Source organism: Lissotriton helveticus, chromosome 11 (assembly GCF_964261635.1).
Source record: "Lissotriton helveticus chromosome 11, aLisHel1.1, whole genome shotgun sequence".
Taxonomy (NCBI): Eukaryota; Metazoa; Chordata; class Amphibia; order Caudata; family Salamandridae; genus Lissotriton; species Lissotriton helveticus.
Genome location: NC_136072.1, coordinates 890,413,789 through 890,435,899, shown reverse-complemented (window position 1 = coordinate 890,435,899; position 22,111 = coordinate 890,413,789). Strand labels below are relative to the sequence as shown.

Here is a 22,111-nt window from a genome sequence, read left to right as displayed (position 1 = left end):
TGGATATGCTCATGTTAACAGAGAGGGCGGTATACAAACTGAGAGCTAATCCGCGTAAATGGAATGGTGTCTGGCAACCCTGGAACAAGTACAGAGGGGACATTTGTGAACCATTGCCGGAGGAGGATCTTGATAGCTCTGAGGACGAAGAGGACATTGAGTAGCGGCTAGGGGTTACGGAGGGAGGCATACGCGAGGGGTACGAGATTAGTTCAGTACAATGGGGCTTAGTGATGGCGGGGTTAAAAGGATGGGTGTAACTCTGTGCGGCTTGCAGGCATGACCTCAAACAGGGTAGCGTCGATACCGGTTAGCAAAGTATACATAAAGTGTATTTATACCGAGTCATGTGTAGAGTTTCTTAGTTACACATAAAACACAAAATGCAGGTTGAATTTATGTTTGTATTGAATCCATTTTTGCTGATCAAATAACATAATTGACCGATAGTGCGACAACGCCCGGGGAAGGCATGAACGTACGTAATTGGACCATCCATATGACGCATTATATGCCGGCCTCAGGGTTGTAGGCACTCTATGGCAGAGAATAAAAGAAAAATCCAAAAAGCCACATCAGCAGTTGCAGAGAATATTCCAGTACACTTCAGTCATGATAGTAGTCATCAACTGCCATAACTGAAGCCAGCTTGGCCTTTGTAATTTACCTTACACAGTTACTCTAGCAATGTCGATTTTTTTTTATACTGTTGTTATATAGCTAATACAGTTACATTGTTTGTGTTGTCATACAGTTACATAGAGTATAATTAGTTGGAGGACAGTGGCATAGTTTGCATCAATATACAGTTAATTATAATGTACATAGACAGTATAAACAGCAAAGATCCATATTTACCGTAGCTACATCGTGTTACTCATATAGTTCTGAAGGTGATGATATGCAATTATGTGACATATAGCTAATTAGTATTGTTGTACAGTTTCATATGTATTGTATTTCAGGTATTTTCTTAGCTGTGTGTATACACTAGTTCTTTGGTACAGCCCTATAGGTACAAAGCTAATCGATTAAAATGGTATAGTCATCAAGTTACCATTGACCACACAGACTGGGCGAGTCACATGTGCCTGGGACAGGGATCCACCACTGATGCTAATTATTTAATTCAACTCTCCAAGAACCAAAACAAACAGCGCTCTTGGAAAGCACCCCAACTCTGGCTCAAGGATGAGTCTCTACAACGCAACTGAGCCATCCACAGAGCCACTTAACCCCGATTCGCGTAATATCCTTCCATACTGAAGATCTTACGCAGGTGTTGGTGTCTGTTCTGATAAGTTCACAGTGCACGTAAATGTATTTGGTATAACAGATTGCACAGGGGAGTCCCTCTTTATGGTCGCACAGTTAGTCTAGTTCACACGTCCGAGAGCTTAACCTGCACACTCAGTTTCCAATCTCCGGGGCCCCAACCAGGTTTACTGTATCCTTCCAATCGACAACATTTGCATTTCTCAACAGAGTAATGAGCTAAACAAAATGCTAATAACTGCACCAATGTAATCTGCTTTCAATGGGCTGTACACATTGAGTTTTAACTCATTTTTCCTATACGTTTAAGAAATGAAGGTTAAAAAGTAGTTTAAAATGCAGGTTATGAGTTTGAAATGCAGGTTATGAGTTTCAAACCCACTTAAAGGACTCACGGGGATACCTCGTGGGGCTGGGCCCCCGCTGGGGAAATCTTAATCAGTCCTTCATATGTTTCAACATCAGTTATATTGCTTGTGTGGCTATTGCACCAGCTGCAGACAAGTATAATCTGGAGTTGTATAGCGTGTCAGGTTAAAATGTACCTGCTGCAGAGATCTGTGCCAGTGAGATCGGTACAAGGGAGCATGCACGTGCTGCAGACTTGGGTATTGTAAATTCCTGAGATGTACTCTGCAGGTCACATCTCCCCACCTTCAGCCGATCTTGGTTACCCTGCAAGACAGGGTACCGTGTTCAGCCCCAGATAGATGCTGAAAGGCTTGGCTTGCGAAACACAGCTGTGTATTCCCAGAGGACCCTCTTGGCCTTTCCCCCTTCAGAGTTGACACGCAGGATGCATGTAAATATAATAACACTAGGGGCAGTGACTTCACTCGAGAGTGCATGTACACGATGGACACACATTCCATACTCAAGTTGCACAAACCCCGGCCCTATTCTTGAGGAGGAGGCGATTTCTGAAGTTTTATAAAGGGCCTCCTCCAACAACAGCGTCCCAGGCACCCACCACCCGAAGCACAAGAGCTTTGAAAAACAAATGACAGAGAAGTGAAACTGCCCAGGAGTCCGTAAGTAAACGATGTTAGCCATCTGCAAGGTGCACGTTATATGCCCAAGATGGACTTCGCTCCACTGGGTGCAGAGGGCAGACAGGGAGGATGAACAGTTGGGTAAACTTGCTTGGCAGAGAGCTAGGGGTCTGCGTCAGCTGCCCCTCTCGTCCCTTGTGTGACGTACACAGAGGAGGAGACGTTTCAGTGCTCTGGGAGGCAAAATAAGATCCAGGGCCCGGCGGCGGCATTAAAAGCAAAGTTTGTAAATGGTCTAGACTGACCACGCCTGTGAGAGCCAGGGACGTAGCAATCTGTAGTATGGCAGGTGCAGGGTCAGAGCTGAGAGGAGCCCAACACACCCCAAACATAGCTGAGCGACAGAAAGAGGACTCTTATCTTTGCCTGCATTAGAGTCCATGAAAACTTCACTAAGCCAGTGGTGAGAAAGGATGTCTCAATGGCATGAGGGGGTACAAACACAAATACCCCCCGCCACCTCCTTTGGTCTTCCCATCTCCCTTCGCATCACACAATGTCCAGATAGGAGCATAAAATATACATCCCGAAGACTCGTAAAGTCGGACGCACCTGCTACGAAGGTTTGCGTTGTGCACACCGATTTGCAACCTGCGTAAATTCTAGTACACTAGTACAAAAGTTTTGTTTCTACTTGATGTAGCTGAAGCACGCGAGGCTTTAAACACACCTCGCGAACACGGGAAAAACAGCCAAGAATCTCATGTTAGACTAAATTAGACAAGGGGTTTTTCCTCATCCTGATAATATTGGACACTGGAAGAAAACGAAAGGCAATTGCACTGTGCCCATAAAATGGAGCCTGCAGTATTGTCATCCACATTTGCTTGGAGAGAGTAAGTGCATGCCTTTGTTTACAGCAAGAGCAATCATGTAGCCAGAGGCTGCACTTATTGGTGGGCACGGTAACAGTAATTGAGCCAGTGTAGGTTCTTTCTATATTTAATATATTTACAAATATCCTAGCCACTGAGTTATGTATGTTGCATAGTTACCATCTTAATTATATATCTATACCTGCTACGTAATTTGTCACGTGTTTACTCGCGTTTTTTTAACACGCTTTGTGTCGTTTTGCAGTTATTTCAGGTGGCTGAAAGTCAGTCACAGAAAATAGTTTCACTGACTGAAAACGTTTTATAGAGTACATCTTTCTTGCAATAAAATCTGCGCATTTTCCCGTCGGTTAAGACATTAGAGAGGAGTAAAACAAAGAAAACATGTAAAATTACTCCAATGGAAATATTAGTTCTGCCGCTCGAGGACAGCTAAAACAAGTCGAGCGGGTCAAGAAAATGGCCACACAAGCACTTGGAGCGCAGAGACCACCAATGCGAGGGCGTTCTGGCCTGTTACCTTTCACCTCCACACTTCCAGATGGGCTGTCTCGCGCACGAAGGCTTGGAAGGACACCGAGAAACAAGCGCTGTCCTTTGACCAGGCACGATTGATGGCACGAGCAGCCATGCTGGTGCTGCGGCCGCAAAGGTCGAGGCGCGCAGGGCCCCGCCCGTTGCGCCGAACGTGACGTTAGATGACGTTGAATTGTAGAAGTCGCAACACATTTTTCCCACTTTTTGCCGCCCTAGCCCTTTTGCCGCCCTAGGCCACCGCCTAGTCTTGCCTAATGGTAGAAACGGCCATGGTGGGCACCATGACATAGTCCAGTCTTACTGATTGCGGTCTTGTTGGACTGCGAGGGCAGCCCAAAGCGCTACCCTCATAGTGGCGGAAGGTTACTACCTTCGCCAGGAGTTGAGGAACACAAGTGCGGTGGTGGCAGCATACGGCTCAGTGATCAGTAGGAGTAAAATCCTTTCTAACCTGTTTCACTGGAGTGAGGCCTGAGAGCTACATTCAGCTGCTGTGTGCTTCATTCACCCTTGGCTACATCAGGTTGGTGTGAAGTGCTGTGCAATGCAGCGCAGAAGTGGTGTACCTGCGCTGGGTGAATGTGTGCCTAGTGAAGATGCAATACCTGGAAAATGCAGTACGGAGCAGTGTGAGCATGGTGTATTCAGGCCTCATAAAATCATACAAATGTTACTAGACCTGCAGGTCTAGTGACTTAAATAATCTACTTGACCTAATTATAATACTGGTTTAAGATTATGTGATCCTGGGCAAATATTTCAATTTACTGAGCCACCATTAATCACATATGAGAGCACCTTCAAATAAGCAAGTTAAGCATGTCTGCGGTACACAAAAGACTTTTGTTTTATTTACTTTTGCTCCACCCATATAATACAAATCTAGCCTCATATAGGATACACATGACCGCTGACTTGCCTCTTAATTCATTAACAGCATTGTCATCAGCGCGAGGGCAAGAACGTTTTTAAACATGATTTGAAAAACAATCACTTTTAATAAATACATAATTAAAGCATGACGTTGTAGCACCCCCATTTCTAGTCAGCAGGTTTTCCATTAAAATGGCCACAACATTTTCCACTGACATGCAATTTACTAATAAAACTGTATTGTGTCGACAGTGTTTAGAAATCAAGTTTTTGCAAATATTTGCCATTTGCATATCACCAAGTAAAGTGTTCTGATTTACTTTGCTCCTATTACAATTTTTGTTTGCATCGCACTTCTGATTTACAAATTGTGCTTTTGTTATTTCCTGATAGATTTTCAAATATTTGTAATATTTGTTTACAAGCTGTTTAAACGTTGTGTGTTAGAAAAATACTAGCATCCTACAGCCTTGTTTCACAATGATTGTCAGACAGCTTAGTTGACAAAACCCTCTAACTGTAATTAGAGAAACAAAAGTAAACATCATTTTCCAGGATAAGATAAGCAGCAATTTATGAAAAGACAAAAATTACATTTGACCTCTGTCCTTGAACAGACAGAAAATGTATCAAAATAAAAACAAGATTTAAAGGCGTCTTTATTGCTCATTCATTATCTGAATGAACAGAACACCTGTTCATTTCCAGTTTAAGTTAACTCGCCTATAAATAGCTTGACCTGATAAAATCTGACTCGCAATAGCGAGTAGATTTTGAGGCCTGTGATGGAGGTGCATGTGCCCAAGAGTGGTACAGTACTGGAAAGATGTAGTGCTGAGCAGTAAAAGTGCATGTGCTAAGTGTATGTAGAACTATGAGTGGTACAATGCATGAGGAGTGCGGTGCGTGGAGGATGAGTGCACCGGCACACATACACCCACCACGGGTGTATGTGTGCCTGTGAGGATACAGCACTGGGCAGTGTGTGCATCTTAAATGCATATGCTGGAAGCAAGAGTGTTTGTGAGTGGTACCAAACATGAGGATACAGTCCTGTGCAGTGTGTGCATGCACTGAGTGTATGTGTACCTGTGGATGGTACAATACATAGACTGCCATGGGTTCTATTTTGGGAGACCCAGGCTTGCATGGTGAAACATGGAGTAGATGTAGAGAGATCCCCCCAGATAAATGTGTGGATCGCTGCATTCCTGTAAGCTGGGTGGGACACACACTGGGGAGGACCATGCCTCCCCTGCACAATTCAAAGAGGTCTCTTTGATACAGGAAGTGGTCCGAAGGAAGGGGCTGGGGCCCATCTCTGGAAGGAGATGGGGCTCATAAGAGAATCATAAAGAGGAGGGCTGAGAGCCCTGGGCTAACCTGTTGATGGAAATATCACAGTGGCTGACATCCAGGTGTGAACTCTAGTCACTCCCATGACCTGTGTTGTGGGACTATCAGATTTGGAGACAGTGCTTTGTGACAGACTGCTTTTCAGACTGCTTTTCAAGAGGAAGAGAGAACGGAGAAATAGATACTTCAAATGAAGCAGAACCCCAACATAAAACTTCAAAGACGCAGACCCTAAATCACATTTGGTGTCTGGAAATGGACAATAAGAAGGAGAGGTTGAGTACCCGAAAAATGGTCATCTGCCAAGCAGCCGGACGGGCTGGGTGAGGAGGGAAAGCTCTGAAAGACTTCTGCCTGCGACCAGGACTGGGGGCTAATGCCTGTTAGCCTCCCTGCTGAGTGAGGAGACATCCCCCAGGAATTGAAGACCACCTGCCCTGGACCTGGAACACCTGTGCCTGACTGCTTGCCAAGACCAGTGTGACCTGTGACAAAGAGGAGAGCGTTGAAGGGACCAGGGTTAAGTGGTGAGCCCTGTCGAGAGCCTGCACAGTAAAGTTCCAGTGAGCCCGTATGCCAGGAGGAGCTGTCATGGTAAAGACTGCTGTGTTGCAAGGACCGAAGCCTTCTGTGGCAGCTGTGCGGCAAACGTGTATGCCAGGAGGAGCTGCCGGGAAATGTTTGTTCCATGTTGATTGGGCTAGAGCCCGTAGACTGCGAGAGGTGGTAACCTGTAGGTCAGCGGCAACAACGAGGACTGCAACTCGTAAGACCCCGGTGTGCAAGTGAGGACGCAATGGAAGCATTGTCATCCAAGTTTGGGAATCGAGGACCAGATCATTGGCATCACCCCCCTCTATCTGGAGCATGGAGGAGGGTGATTCGGACGCTCCAGTCCTCGATCTGGAGCATGGAGACACTAAACAAGTAGGAGGAGTGAAGGAAACCTCCCGTCGCTGCAGGAGCTCGAGTGTGAGAGAGAGCCGGCTGAGTACAGCGCTCAGTCTGCATGCAGCCCACTTACCTGATCCAGACCAGAGTCACTTAGAGCAGACGGGCACACTCCAGGACTCTGCACACTTCAATCCTACTGGAGCAGATAAGACTTGTTTAGGGCCTAGAGGGCCCGGAGGAACTCACTACTCAGAGTGCTGTGGTGCTAGGGCACTTTTGGCTTGAATTTGAAACTCATAGTGGATGCTTAATAAACAAACTCCTAGTAGGGCATTCCTTCAATGTTGCCAACAATGAATGGGGAATAACCAATAAAGATAAGGGGATGAGGAAGTGGGACAGGTAATTGCCATTGAAACAATAGAGCCCCAACCTCAAGGGGAATTGTTTTACTGTTTGTGAATGTTGCATTTTTGCTTTGCATGGTTGGTGGTAGAAATAAAATGCTTCTCTTTTTACATAATAGTATTTGCCTGAACATTGAATTATTGCTTCTGTGGCACACATTTTAAATTGTGAGCCTGTGTTAACTAATCTGTAACCATACCTCCCACTTGAGTGAACCTGTGAGCCTTGGACCGTTTGATCACAAGTACCACTGACAGTCAAGTGCAGACGGGGTACTTGGCCCAGTTGCTCAGAATCCATAATAGGCCAGACCCTGGGACATCAGGAGTAAAAGGCCTCACCATCCACGTTTGGGCCTAGAAGCCCATGTGTGCACCTCTGAAAGTTGTTTAGACAACGGCCTGATGAAATTGTGTGATCCTATGATAATATGTTACATCAAGACTCCTTTTTAAGTGTACCTCAAATGCAAGCATTAAGGAGGTGCACTATACACAAAACTCTTTTTGTTTAATAGAATGTAATGTTGCTCCGTCTGCAATCAAAATCTACACCACATATATAGGTTACGCGTGATATCCAGCTTGCCTCTTAGTTCACTAATGGCATTGTCAAGGGGGCTGGGGGAGAATGATTTCAAGTTAATGCTTAAAAACTATCAATTAAGAAATACTACTCAATATACTCAATACAGTGATATCATCCAAATTAATGAAGCTCATAGACTTATTTTTAAAAAAGTAAACTTTTTTGAATTTTGAAGCAACTTCATCACATTTTAACTGGATATTTCTTGCATAACTTGTATGCCTAATATCTTTAAATCTCGGCTCGCACACGGGCTTTTAGAGCTCAACCAGAGACCCTTGGCTCGGATCGCCCTATTAATTTACTGTCTCACCCAGATCTGTTAAACTTTCCTATGTCTCTTATCAGTTCTTGCACTGCTACCCCCATCTTCTTCCCGTTACGTACATGTGCTTACACACTCCTTCACACATATACCACGTCCGTTGCTTGCTTTAACCTCTTCTTTAATATTCTGCCCCAGCACTATCTGCACTTCGTACCACGTAACTCACTGCAGCGCAGCACTCCTACACATGCACCTCTGTTCGCTCTTACACTGTTGTCGACTCCGTTCTCCTGTTACTTAGAATCCGCCCTCTGATGCAGGTTAACTTCCCACATTACCCTAGCCTTATTTCTCTCTATGCCATCATTTTGAGAATTGTTATTCAAATCCTAAACCCTTTGCGCCCCAGTACCTCCTCCGAAACTGCTGCCTCCACACCTTTCCTCGGGCCCCGCAAAGATCCCGCAACCTTCGGCAGCTCCGAGCCGCGCGGCAGATGTCAGCGGCAGTAAGCCCTGGGGAGCAGAGGATGCGTTCCAGCAACTCTCCGGGCAGCGCGCTCAAGCGCGGCCCCTCCGCTCCACCGCACTCGTCGCTCGGACTCTCCAGCCCGGCACTCGGCTCCCCCGTTGTCGCCATCTTTAGTGTGTACAAAAGTGACAGCTCCGAGCCCCGCCCACAGCGCGCTGCAGAGCCGTAGACATAGAAGAGAGACGCGGCCCTGAAGACAAAACCTGATAATAACAAAAGAAGAAAGACAATAACGGAGTATAGAGACTGGAAATCGAGCCATTAACGGGCCAGTAAAATACTTACATGAAATCGCTGCTCGCACAAATCCTAAATCGTCGCTAAATGATATTAGGTACTAAATTGGAGGATATTGATCAACAAACATTAACTACGCTAATAGATTCATCTTTTTGGGTCTATATGTTTTGGAGGACGGCAGTTTTTTAGGATGACCAGAATTTTAAAGCCAAAAACCGGGACATTTCACTAAAATAAAAGAAGGACTACAGTTTTTAGGTTTCGCCTCGCCAAAAGCTGCGCCGCCGACTTTCGCGCTGGGCGAATTCTTATGTCTAGAGATGTGTACTCATGTCCCGCCCCTCTGTTCCATTGGCTAGCTCCATAAATGGAGGCTAGCCATTGCAACAGAGATCTGTCCGTCATGGCCGGAGCAGATTCGTGGGCGTTCTGGCCATTTTTACTCATCCTGCCCTTTTGCCTTTGACAACGTCATTGCGGTGGTGGGCGGTTCCTATTTTTTTTTTTGGGGAAGGTTTGTTTTGGTCATTGCAGGCCGACCGCCGCCGGAAGAAGTCCAGGTGAGTGCTGCCTTCTGCTTTGCCTTTCTTGCCGTTTCCGCCCCCCCTCCCGCTGTCCGTGCCTTTCCCGCCCCCTCCCGCTGTCCGTGCCTTTTTTTTTCTTTTTTCGGTCGTCATGTTTTCGTCTTTTTCGAGCTGTTTTTGTCAGAGTGGGCTGCGCTTTGCGTGTCTCATGTCGTGTTTCTGTTTGTTTTACTTCTTTGCGTGTGTCTCATTGCTGTTGTCTTTGTTTTCTGTCCATGGAATGCTTCAAGCTGTACGTTTATCCTGTCTTATGTCGTTTCCCTCTTTGTTTTACGAAAGGTGCCGAGGCTGCAGTCACCAAGTCCGGAGAAATCTATTCCCGATTGAAGCGGGCACAGGGGGAATGTGTTTCCTACAAGGGTTTTCTGCCAGTTCTTTGTTTCTCGAGGGCCACCCCGCATTCCTTGGATTCCGGATAGGCTCACAGACCGTCCCCGAGCCGCGGGTACTCGCACGGTAACACTGGTGGGTACTCACGACGGGCGCACGCCTCCGCTGCAAACAAGTACAACTCTGGGAGGCGAAGAGGGAAAGAAACTTTCCGCCACTAGCTGGCCTCCAAGGGGACCGCTCCGTCCTCCAGATGAGCGCTTTCTTCGTGAACTCTGCCTTCCCGGTGTCTCTGCCTGCTCCTGCAGGGCAGGAGTCCTTCCTGGGGCAGATCCCCGTCTACTCCTCCTCGGGCTATGGGGATTCACTCAGGCACTTCCCGGCCACCTACGGGGCTGCCGGAGTGCAGGAGAAGGGCTTCACGGCCCCTGCCTACTACCACCAGACGGCCAGCACTGCCTACAGACAGTCCGCCTGCGAGTACGGGGCGGCCGGCTTCTACCGGGACAAGGAGCCCCGCTGCCCAGCCTGGACGAGCCCCCGCCGCACTTCAAGACGGACTGCGCTCAGGGCAAGAGCCTCTTCGGGGAGCCGGAGGAGGACAAGTGCCCCACGCCCGTCTACCCCTGGATGCAGAGAATGAATTCATGCAACAGCGAGTGTGGTCCCTTGCTCTCTGCCTGCCCACACTGCTGCTCCATGCTCATGCCCTCTGCCTGCTCGGGCTTCTGTCCTCTCTGCTGCCTGCTCCATTCACCCTTACATGTACTCTACCTGCTCAGCCCTCTGGCCCCTCTGCCTGTTCAGGCGTCTGTGCTCTCCGCTGTCTGCTTCATCCACCCTGATCTACCTGCTCAGCCCTCTAGCCTCTCTGCCTGCTCATGCTTCTGTCCTCTCTGCTGCCTGCTTCATCCATCCTTACACATACTCTGTCTGTTTAGCCCTCTGACCCCCCTCTGCCTGCTCAGGCTTCTGGCCTCTATGCTGCCTGCTATATCCATCCTACTTTCTTCCGTGTGGGCTCTCTGCCTACTCAGCCCTCTGGCCCCTCTGCCTGCTCAGTGATCCGTGCTCTCTGCTGCCTGCTTCAGCCACCCTGCTCATCCGTGTGGGCTCTCTGCCTGCTCAGTCCTCTGGGCTCACCCAGCCTGCTCAGGCTTCTGTCCCGTTCCCGCCCCCCCTCCCGCTGTCCGTGTGCCGTTCCCCCCTCCCCCTCCCGCTGTCCGTGTCTCCAAATGCTTGTTTAATGTTCCTTTGGGTAATGTCCGCGCTATATAAAAATGCCCTTTATAAAAATAAATAAATGTTTGACAGAGCGAAGGGAACGGAACGCACCGTCCACATCTGGATTTCTGTTTGACAAAATACTTGACACGGAAAAGACATGTATTGGTAGGACTTCGGGCTCGCCTATTGTTAACGAGAAGGAGACATCCCTTTTAATCCCCAGCGGACAAGTAGCCCACCTGGGCTCTAAGTGGGTGTGAAGTGCCTCTCGCTGGAAGGGAATTTATCTCGCCGCAAAGTGCTTTTTACCAGACCTGAAAAAGTTGCCTTGGTTTTCATGGCAGCGGCACGCCGAACTTTGCGAGTTTCCTGCCTTCCTTCCTGCGCAGAAAATCAGTAACTTATGTTTTTTTTAATCCTGCTTTTTTAGAGTCTGAGAAACCGCGCCCATTGACAGCTGGCAAACTGTCCCGCGCCTCTTTGTCCTGTGTATATTGCGTGTGCATGGCTTATGTGTTTAGCACGTGTCTGTAGGCTGTTTTTAAACAGTATAGTCTGCTTGAATGTTATATATGCATGCTATAGGCGTACAGTACTGGGTGTGGATGACGTGTTTTACAGTGTACTGCTTGTGCATGTTTGTGTATGTGTGTGTGTGCAAATGCAATAGGTCTCACATTTGCGAGAGATTAAGCTATTGGCAATGTAAATGACAATGCCATTTATTTATCTGTTTTCAAAAGCAACACATAAATAAAAATGTTGTCATTTACAATGCCAGTAGCTCTAACTTTGTCAAAGGCGAAACCGTTGCATTGTAAATGCTTGTATTTCAAGTGAGCGCACAGAATGACAGTGCTCCTCAGCAGAGAATTACAGAACAGACAGCTAGAACATACATAACATTCAATTTTTAAACCCAGAAACTTGCCTGTCAATTGTGTTTATGTGCTTACAACCCCTGAGGCGTCGAAGCACTCTGTCGGTGAGTAGCAGGCTACTCCAGAACCAGAGATTAGTGGTGAATTAGTATATGGAAATATGTTCATTTGAGCAATGGACATGTGAGTCTGTTAGTTGGATTGAAAAGGATGGAGGGATTAGAGGGAAGAGTCTAGAATTGTAATTGCATTGATATAGTACTTTCTACCCCTGATGAGGCATCAAAGTGCTTTACTGTGAGCAGCACGCTGCTCCGGATCCTAAGGTTAATGGTTATTTCAGCGTTATTGGTTACTGTTAGTGGGATGAGTAGGGTGCTCGAAGAAACCTATTCCATGCATTCATTTCAGGTTTTTTATGGTGGACTAAAGTAATAGTGGTTTGTTGCAATCATGAAGGGGTGGGGTGGGGGGGTGTTGGTTGGGATTAATACAGGAGGTAGAGGAGATTAGGTATTGTTAGGTTGCATAGCTATGGCTTTTAGAGGAAAGAGGAGAGATTGGTATCTTGTAAATGAGTTGTGTCACAGTAGGTTATGCTCAGAGAGAGGAGGCATGCAGAGAATGGAAAGGAAGGATAGGGACGTGAGAAAGAGAAGAAAACAAGCATTTGCAATGCAATAGGTCTCGTATTTACAAAAGTTTTAACTATTGGCATTGTAAATGACAATGCCTTTTATTTATGTGCTGTTTTTAAAACAGATAAATAAAAGGCATTGTCAATTACAATGCCAATAACTTAAACTTTCTCAAATGCGCGACCTATTGCACTGCAAATGCGTCCGTGCTATAAAAATAAAACAAGAGTTGGGAGAGTGTGTGCCCTGCTTGCAAAATCAGGCAGGACAAAGCTATGAATAAATAGTGGTCAGAGGCTGTAATAAAAGCCTACAGAGTAACAACACAGGTAACGGGAGTGTCGCCATGGGAGGTTACAAAATGAGACAAAGCTGTACTAACGAGGGACTACTAAGCCTATTGACCAATGAACAGCCATAGTTTACAGTGGGCAACGACAAAAGCCAAGGAAAAATATGGGTGAAGGGTAGGCAGAGCTTCAAGTCCCTACTTAAATACAGCATGCTTCTCAGAGCAGTGCATGCACTGCCCAGGTTTGACCTAAAAATCAGCTAATTATGCAGCATATGATGAACGACCTTGCTACTGAGTTAAATTCCTACTGATGAAAAAAGCCACAGCTGCAGAATCACGTTTTAGCACTTTCCCTGGGTTTATCTTGCACCAACTACTAATCTCGAATCAAACTGTTTGCAAAATAAATCTAGCCACAAATTTCCTCGTTTGAAACATGATTATCTTTTAAAACAGGGCAACCGTAATTGTATTTGTCAGAAAAGATAAGTATGAAGGATAGTTACCCAGCACTATCTTTTCAGAACAGAAAAATATTGAAAGGAGTCACAGTGAGAAGTTGGCCTGGTATATGCTGTCCACTAATTAAAGTGGGCACTTTGCACAAATCCAAACAACCCTTATGATGTATGAGGTCAAAGATAACCTTTAGAAAGCTATCCTAGTGGTAGCTGTGGAGAACAGCCTTCAGGCTTAATCTTGAAGGAATGTAAAGCAGCTTGTTTTACCAGAATATCACGTCCTGAATTAACTAAATGAAGGAGAACCACACAGTAGTTATATAAAAATATGTATTTATTATTATAACACTTTCTACTATCCTCTACACGAGGATAGTACACAAAGCACACAATGCAAGATCAATACAACAGTTGTAAGTAGCACAATGCACAATGGATTCCAGGGGGAGACCAAACCATATTCTAAAATAGTGGTATAATAATCACAACTTGACTAGAGACAGTGCCTAGTGCACGTAGAATCGCTGGGACACCAAGGAACCACCCAAGGTGATGATACAGGGACCCCATGGAGGACGGGAGCAGTGAGCAAACACGACCGCGTGCTCCTTACAACTCTATGGGAAAGTCGCTGTTGAAGCTTTAAAGTTAAATGACTCTTCTGGGAGGACTTTGAGAAAACCCTTTGGAACTTAAGTGGTTAGACAGCCACCCCACCTGTGGATACCATGGTACCGGAGTTACCTATCCAAGGGGAGCTGGGTGCATAGGTCTGGAATGGTGTCGGAAACCGCTGTCATTATCAATGGAGGTTTGTGAAGAAGTTCTGCTGCCGGGAAGGTGAAAAGGCTCTGGAGGAATCCAAGCCTGTATTCTGGAAGGAAAGAACCTGAAAGCAGAGGGGACAAAGTCTGGGTCACTTCAGAGTGACCAGGGGCTCGGTAGACAAATGCCCACAGTTGCCCGGTGCTTCAGGTGCGAAGAAGGGATGCTTGACTCTGCAGCCACGAGGACCAGGAGACGTCGAGGACGACCAGGAGCCAGATTCAAGCTGTCCCATGAAGGATGTCGAGGGCTGAGGGGTCGGTGTCCGTGGAGCACCAATAAGCATTGGCAAAAGCAACCCACACAAGCCAGTCAGGGCACATCTGGAGCAACCAGGAAAGCTCAACAGAATTCAAGATGACCCTCAGGAGGACCCACAGGCTGAATGACCAGGATTCGGAAGGGGACCTCGAGCAAGACTGCAAAGTACCAGCCCACGGAGCATTCGGTGCGAGGAGGCCGGAGTTCTTTGGTGCAAATGCTGCTCAGGGTCAGGACTACACAGAGTCCAATGCACAAGCTCGGGAATCGCCAACAAGCATATGCAACTGCAAATGGACGTGGTACACATGGGTTTGGGTTATGCAGTCCCCACGAGGAATACTGCTCTCAAACTTGCTGAGAGGGCAGATCAACCTCAGGGACCTTCATAACCCACCTCCTGTGTTGTTGCAGGAGCTCAGGAGCAGCAAGCCGGTCAGTTGCGTTGAGGTGCCTGCAAATGCAGGGGAGTGACTCCTTCACCCCAAGGGAGATTTTTTAGTTGTCCTTAGTGAACCACAGGTCCTGCATGGAGCAAGGGCACTGACAAAGCTTTGGATGGAGAGGGAGACAAAGTCAGGCCCAGTCGAGTGTCCATACTGTAGAAGATTAGTGGTTTCTTCTCGTAGAATCTTGTCCACGTAAAATCCATAGAGCTACAGTCAAGAAAACCCTATTATACCCTCGGGAGAGGGTTGGACAGATTATGGGGACCCTCCTAGAGGAGAGGCAGGACAGAGGGGAGGCTACTCCCATGTCCTTTGTCCAGTTTTGTGCCAGAGCAGGAGCTAATGGCTCCCAGAACTGGTGTGAGCTGGACTATTCACAGGGACACCAACTGTGCCCCAGGTACAGACTTTCAGGCACTCTCAGAGTTCAGCCACCCAGCCCCAAAACACTAAATCCTGTCTGAGAGGTGGTCACACCTCCCTGTGACAGGATGTCTATTATGCTGCCTTCCCCTGCTTGAGCTTGGCTCAGCAGCAGGAGGGCAGCATCCATTTTGTGCTGTCCACGTCGAGAAGGGTGGAACAGGATAGACCAGTGACCCCACAAAGCTGGCTTCTGAAGGGTGGAATCATACCTCCCACACCAGTTACCGGTGTGGAGGTATGATTCCAAGGTGTTTGATACCAAACACGACACGTTTCTATGCAGCCATTTTCGAGATAGTCTTTACTGCGAGGTTATATTGCACCTCTACCTATATGTCCTGCTGAGTCACAGACAACACGGGAGAATGGTCTCCGAAGGCTGCAGAGAGGCTCTGCTCATGCAGGGGCACCCTCTCACCTAAACTCCAGCACCCTGCCTTCAGGATTTATAAGGCCTGCTATAGGGGTGACATAAGTTTTAAGTGTAGAGACCTATAAACATAGTGAACCTATATGTAAAGTAAGCGGTGCAAGCGCAATCCTACACAGGCCGCAGTAGCAGACCTGCAGTTCCATTTTGCATGGCCTCTCATGCGTGGCATAATACATGCTTCAGCCCATGGGAGGCCTCTTGGGTACCTATGTCCTGGGTACATGGGTACCATATACTAGGGACTGATAAGGACACCACAGTATCCAATCTGGAGTTTATCAAAGTACATATATGACAATTAAAAAGAGAAAGCAAATAGACTGGGGTCCTGATTAGCAGGATCGCTGTCAGACTAGTCAAAAACTTTGAAACATCAAGCAAAAAGTGGGGGTAACCATAAGAAGCAGATCCTACTTTCCTACAGTTACAAACTCCTGCTAAACTCCAGCATGAATCATTAAAGAAAAAGACATGCGTTGATGAGGTGGTTGGAGTGAATATGAGAGTGGCTGGATATGTAGGTACATGGGCGTGTGCACGAGTCACTTACAACTTGAATTGGTAATGCGTCAGTGGGGGTATGAGAAGTCGAGTGGGCTAGAGGATTAATAGATGGGGTTCTAAATGGATAAGTGGGTAGATGAGAGAAAAGGGTGGTGACATTTTGGATGAGTGAGGAGGAAGATGCATAAGTAGGTAAAGAGGGAATTAGTTGGCTGACATATAAATGAATGGTAAAAGACCATGTGATTGATGGAAGAAGGGATGGACAGAAAACATTTGGAAGCAGGCACAGTTAATTGCATAGGTGAATGGTGCGTTTTACGCTCCCAGTCCTAAATAGTTACTGTGGTGAGTGTATGAATCGGTGGATAAACTGTGAGTAGGTAGATTAATAGTGAGTTGACGGGTAGTTGGATCAATGGGTTTTGAGTGGACTAACTGAAGGGAAGGAGAGTGAGGAGGAGGATGAATAGGTGGGTAGGCTGGTGCACTGTGCATGAATGTGTAGCTAGGTGGATGAATGTGCAAGTGGAGAAGCGAGGGAACTGATGTGCAAGTTTAGCTTGAATTAATATGTGTTTTATGGACAATGTGACCACAGAATGAGTAAGTGGATATCAATGATTAGGCGAACGTATGATTAGTTGGGGGATAAGTTGGTGACTAAGCAGATTTATGGACAGCTAGACAGATGAGGAATGAGTGAGTCTGCAGAAGTATTGATGGATGCATAAGATGGCTGAAAGAGTGGGGTGGCAAAAAAATGTATAGTCAGGAGGATGAATGAGTAAGTAGGTGGGTGGAAGACTAGGTGGGTGGGAAGGGTCAGGTGGAATATTAATTTGCTGTTGATTTAATAAAAGAGGATGTGCACGTTAAATAACGAGTAGAAGGCTAAGTGAGTCAGCAGATGCAAGGATGGGCGAGTAGGTGAGTGGATGGTGGGTGAGTAAGTGTATGGTGAGAACAGATGTACAGACCAGTGAGTATACGGAGAAGTGTATGTGTGGACGAATAAGTGGAGGGGGATGGGTATGTTGTGAGTAAGAGTAGGTAAGTGGATGACAGTAAAAGTGGATGTTATCTGTACAGCTAAGTAGCTGGATGGTGGATGAGTAGCTTGGTAGATATATGAGCACGGGTAATGGCGTAGGAGCCTACTGGTGATGCCAGACGAGTTAGAGAGTTATGGCGGATTAGAAGATAGATGGCTGAAAGAACAATTAGGCAGATGGATGTGTGATCAGGTTGAAGGATAAGCTTGTGAATTGGTTAGTTGGTGAATGGTGGAAAAGTAGGTAGGTAGTGGGGAAGGTAGTAATGGTCAAATCGACAGCAGCTCATTCGATGGATGAGTTGGATCGTGTTAGAAAAGACTAAGTAGGTGCACGAAAGGTGAGTGACTGAGCATGTTAATTAATGTTTAGCATCCAAATTGGTTGATCATTGGGGCACGTGTATCCAGAGGCTAACTATGCCACTGGGGCACAAAATGCACATGCAGATTACAGAACAATGGGAGTACTTATTTGGTAAAGAAAAGATAAGTGGTTACGAGCAAGGCCATTGAGCCAGCACATAAAGAAAACAAAGACAACATAAAAGAGAGTCGGAGTGTCTTCAATTATTAAAGAGAATCAGAATGTCAATACGCCAAAGGCAGAACAGACTGCAGAAACAATCTGAATACATTTAATATGTTAGCCGATCTGAATTTGTGTTCACACAAACAAATATGTATTTAAGAGAACATTGCTCTCTCGTTTTCCTGATTTGGGGCCAGTGCCACAACACTAAACCATGGGTCTTTTCTGCTTAATATGAGGAGGGGCCCCAATGCATCCCATATCTCAGATATTCATATGCCTTCAAAGGAATGGGGGGCTCCCTGAATGTTGGGGGTTTGTTGCACCATGACTCTGAATGGAATATATGGATTAAATATATAAGTTTACCCGGGACTGCTCTGCCCTTTCTAATTGTTAAGAATGTGCTGCACATTTCCAGCAAGTGTCCCCTTGAGCCATAAGAACTTTCTAAAGAGTGTTTACAAAACGTGTTGTACATGAAACACTTTAAACAAGTATAATGTAAAAATGTCCCTTTTGGAAACATGCTGTCCATAAATAAATACTGTTTGTCGGATATGCCATTTAGCAATTAATGCACAAATTTATGCTCAGTCTGTAAGGCACTGAACAACGCACCAAATGAGGAGAGCACCCGACCGGCCATCGTGCATTACCAGTGTGCTAACAAAAAAACAAGCGAGAGAGTGGTTTTCCACTTGAACCAATCTATTGCTTTATATAGCTGATACAAAAAGAAGATGAACTCACCAACCTGAAACTGGCATGGTGCTTAATTGTAACAAGAACCCTCACAGAGACTTTCAATGTAGAGCGAGGGGCAGCACTTGCCAGTGAGCGTGGCATCAGGACTGAAACGCCAGAATCCAGTAAAGTAAAAGAGGCGAAGGTGATTCGTGAAATTACAGCGGATGCGTGCAGGATAAAAACAAGCATTTACAATGCAATATGTCTTGCATTATTAAAGTTTGAGCAATTGGCATTGTAAATGGCAATGCCTTTTATTCATTTGTTTTTAAAACCTGCAATCGGTGCATAGACACACACTTTGAACGTATAGTCCTTGCTTACGATGAGCAAGGTTGGCAGTAAAAGAGACTGCCAGCCTTGCTTCTCACAAGCATGGACTATAAGTACAAAGCACTTGTTTAAGCACCGATGCAAATGAATAAAAGGCATTGTCATTTACAATGCCAATAGCTCAAACGTTAATAATGCGAGACCTGGGACACGAGGGACTATTTTATTTCTGAAAAGTACATGCCACCCCATGTTAAAATCTCTCTCCTTAGTGCATTATATACACAAATGAATCCTTATTTTAATTGTTTTGCACTGCAGCAAGCATTCTGTATTGCTATCATCAGTGCTCAAGTGTGATTTCCAAACCTATTGGCTTTACAAATGCCCCCATTTTTATGCTGCTAGAAGTTTACGTTATGTTGCCTTGGGCAGCAGGGTGAGTGCAGAGACAAACATTGCACTTTAGAGTGTCAATGGCGGACGGATGCAAGCCCCTTCTCATTGGTGCAAGGGCTTCATGGCCTTGGCTGCTCAGGGCAGAGTGATGCTGTGTTATATTACCCTAGGTGAGAGGGTAAGTGCATGAAGATTGGGGAGAACAGCCATGCTTGTCTCCCCATAACCTTTTATAATGAAAAGCTTTATTGGTACCACGCAGAAATGATGACATGTTAGCTGATGCCCCATTGATGTATTCTATGGACTGTTGAAAGTGAACTGCAAATGGGCGCCACAGTCACAACCTACATTGAATATGATACGACAGTCTTCGCGTATTAGCGATTTTCTTTCAAATCATGTCATATACCTGTTGAATTGTATTTTCATTTGTTTTGACTAATGTGAAGCGAACGTTGCTAATACTGAATACTGAAAGTATGAACTTATTTTTGGAAATGAAATTGAGAGCCTATATACAGTATATTAAATAAAAGCTACTCCTGTATAAAATACATTGCATACACAATCACCTCTATGCAGAGCAGGTACCGCTGATACGGGCAAGCAGAACGTACACACAAGTGCATTCCACACCTGCTCTGTGCGAAGCCATGTTCTATGCAAGAAAACCTCACGCATGTTCACAGGTAAGGTGCGGACACATGCAGGCAGACCACGGGTAGGTACATACATACATTTGCAGCCAAGCAGGCACTGCCGGTGGAAACTGCAATCTACCACGTCCACAATGGCGGTGGAGAATGGACCAATGGCAGGGTACCGTGCAGAACGACCAATGGCAGAAGGTAGCGGTAGAAAGGGGCGGGAGTAGACATTCAGCGCCTCGTAGGCACCTGGCACAATAAGACGAGTCTGAACCCCTCCCCCCACACCAACCTCCCTGCTTATATCGCCATGTCCACAGAGGTACTCACTATATATTTTTTAGCAATTTTATAGAGCGCAAACTTCACCCTAAGGTTTTGGAGCACTTTACCTATGCACTAGTTAGTTACATTACACCAGGCCACATTCATTTTTTGTAAGCAAAAGGAATTAAGTGATTTGCCCAAAATCACAGGATGGTGAACACACGCCGAGACCCGAGCGTGGTCCCCAGCTCTAGCATGCACGCCATAGTGAGAGAGAATACAACATTTTCTAGCTATCGCAACAAGAATTGTAGATTCTATTAAGGACACGGAGACGAGGATTATGCTTTCTCGTTTCTTTACTGCAAAACACAGCAGCCAATGAAAGTAAAACTACATTAGTAAAAAACAACAATACCCATGAGGCTTTGAACCACGCTTCCAGTATTTCATCCAATCACAGCATGAAAAAGCATACAAAGCAGAGAGACACTAATCAGGCCTCCTCTTACTTTGCGCGAATCAGTCCAATAAGAACAAACAAAGTCTTTAAACTCTCAACGGAGAGATAAACAGTTCCTGTAGGAAGTTCTCAACGGAGAACAATCCAAAGCCAGCGAAGGCGTCCGCTTCTGTCTTGAAGGCACAGTAACTCCATCCGGAGAAGACACTCAACTCTTGTTGGAATCATTTCCTACAACAGAAAAACAAGGTTGAGAAAGGTAGCCCACAACTGCATTTCTCAATGGGTGGGCATAAAAGTTGTTAAACAACATAACATCAAACAACTTTACAGTTGCATAACTGTCCCAACGGGTGAGATAATCCTCGCCTCCGTGTCCTTAATAGAATCTAAAATTCTTGTCGCGATAGCTAGAAAATTTTGTATTCTATGGCAGGACCGGAGGCTTCTGATTATGCTGGTTCAAAGCTCATCAATCCCAGCATCAGAAACATGAGGAATAGGTTTGTAATAAAAAACTTTAAACATTCAATCTGACGACCAATCAGCTGCCTTAAGATGTCCTCCAAGCGGGACCCTAATAAATAGGCTTTAGAAGCCATACCTCCTCTAGCGGAGTGAGCGCCATAAACAGAAACATCAATGCCAGCTTCTGACATAATCCCTCTGACCCACCTAGCTAGAGTAGCAGCAGCGACTGGTTTGAATGGCTTTTGCACAGAAATTAATAACTGACCTAAAGGATCAACCCTGTGAGAAACAGTACTTTCTTCATAACTTTTCAAACACTGCAAAACGCATAACTTGCTATTATGTGGGAAAGCAGGATACTCCACTGACCTAGACATGGTCTTAGTCTGTCTTGTGATTATGAAGGAGACACCCTGTGGAGAAAACATCCTACCAGCCAGATCTAAGGCTCTAACATCAGAAACTCTACGACATGATATAAGACAGAGCAACATTGTAAGCTTAGCAGAAAGCTGCTTCAAGGAAAGATCACCAATATCGGGCCAGGATTCCAAAAGAGTAAGAACTTTCGTAACATCCCATTAAGTGGAATACCTGGACCGAGGGGGGTTAGCCACACGGACCCCTTTAAGTAATTTACAGACCAGGGGATGCATACCCACAGGCTTACCATCAATATGATCATAACCAGCAGAAATAGCAGACCTGAAATTATTAACCGATCTGCAAGCAAGTCCCGATTCAGCACACTCAGACAAGAAATTCAACACCTCAGTTATAGATGATCCCACGGGATCCACCTGTTTTGAAAGGCACCAACCCACCCATCGCTTCCATGAAGCAGAATATCGTTTCCGGGTGAAAGGAGCACACGCCTGTTGCATAAAGCTGGCAGCTGCCTGTGAAAGTCCTGCAATGCTCTCATGTCTCCGGAGAGCGTCCACACCATCAAGGTTAGTTGGTTCTGCAGGACCAAGGGATGGCATGACCCCACTGGGTCCTGGAGAAGCGTTGGGAATGTTGGGAGTTGGAAGGGGAGGTCCACAGACAACTCCAACAGTGTGGGAAACCATGACTGAG

The 22,111-nt window shown here is 45.9% G+C and overlaps 1 protein-coding gene across 3 annotated transcripts in view; it reads right to left on the bottom strand.

The window, feature by feature from the left end:
- Positions 1-8,748, bottom strand: part of FBXO21 (F-box protein 21) — a 179,000-nt gene extending 170,252 nt beyond the window's left edge. For 2 of the 3 annotated variants that reach the window (XM_078667124.1, XM_078667125.1), the window contains exon 1: positions 8,500-8,740. In XM_078667124.1, coding sequence (XP_078523250.1) covers positions 8,500-8,726 — 227 coding nt within the window. In that variant the 5' untranslated portion in view covers positions 8,727-8,740. Of the gene's footprint in view, positions 1-8,499 lie in introns of all 3 variants that reach the window. The other variant, XM_078667123.1, reaches the window with a different exon arrangement.
- Positions 8,749-22,111: the final 13,363 nt, after the last annotated feature.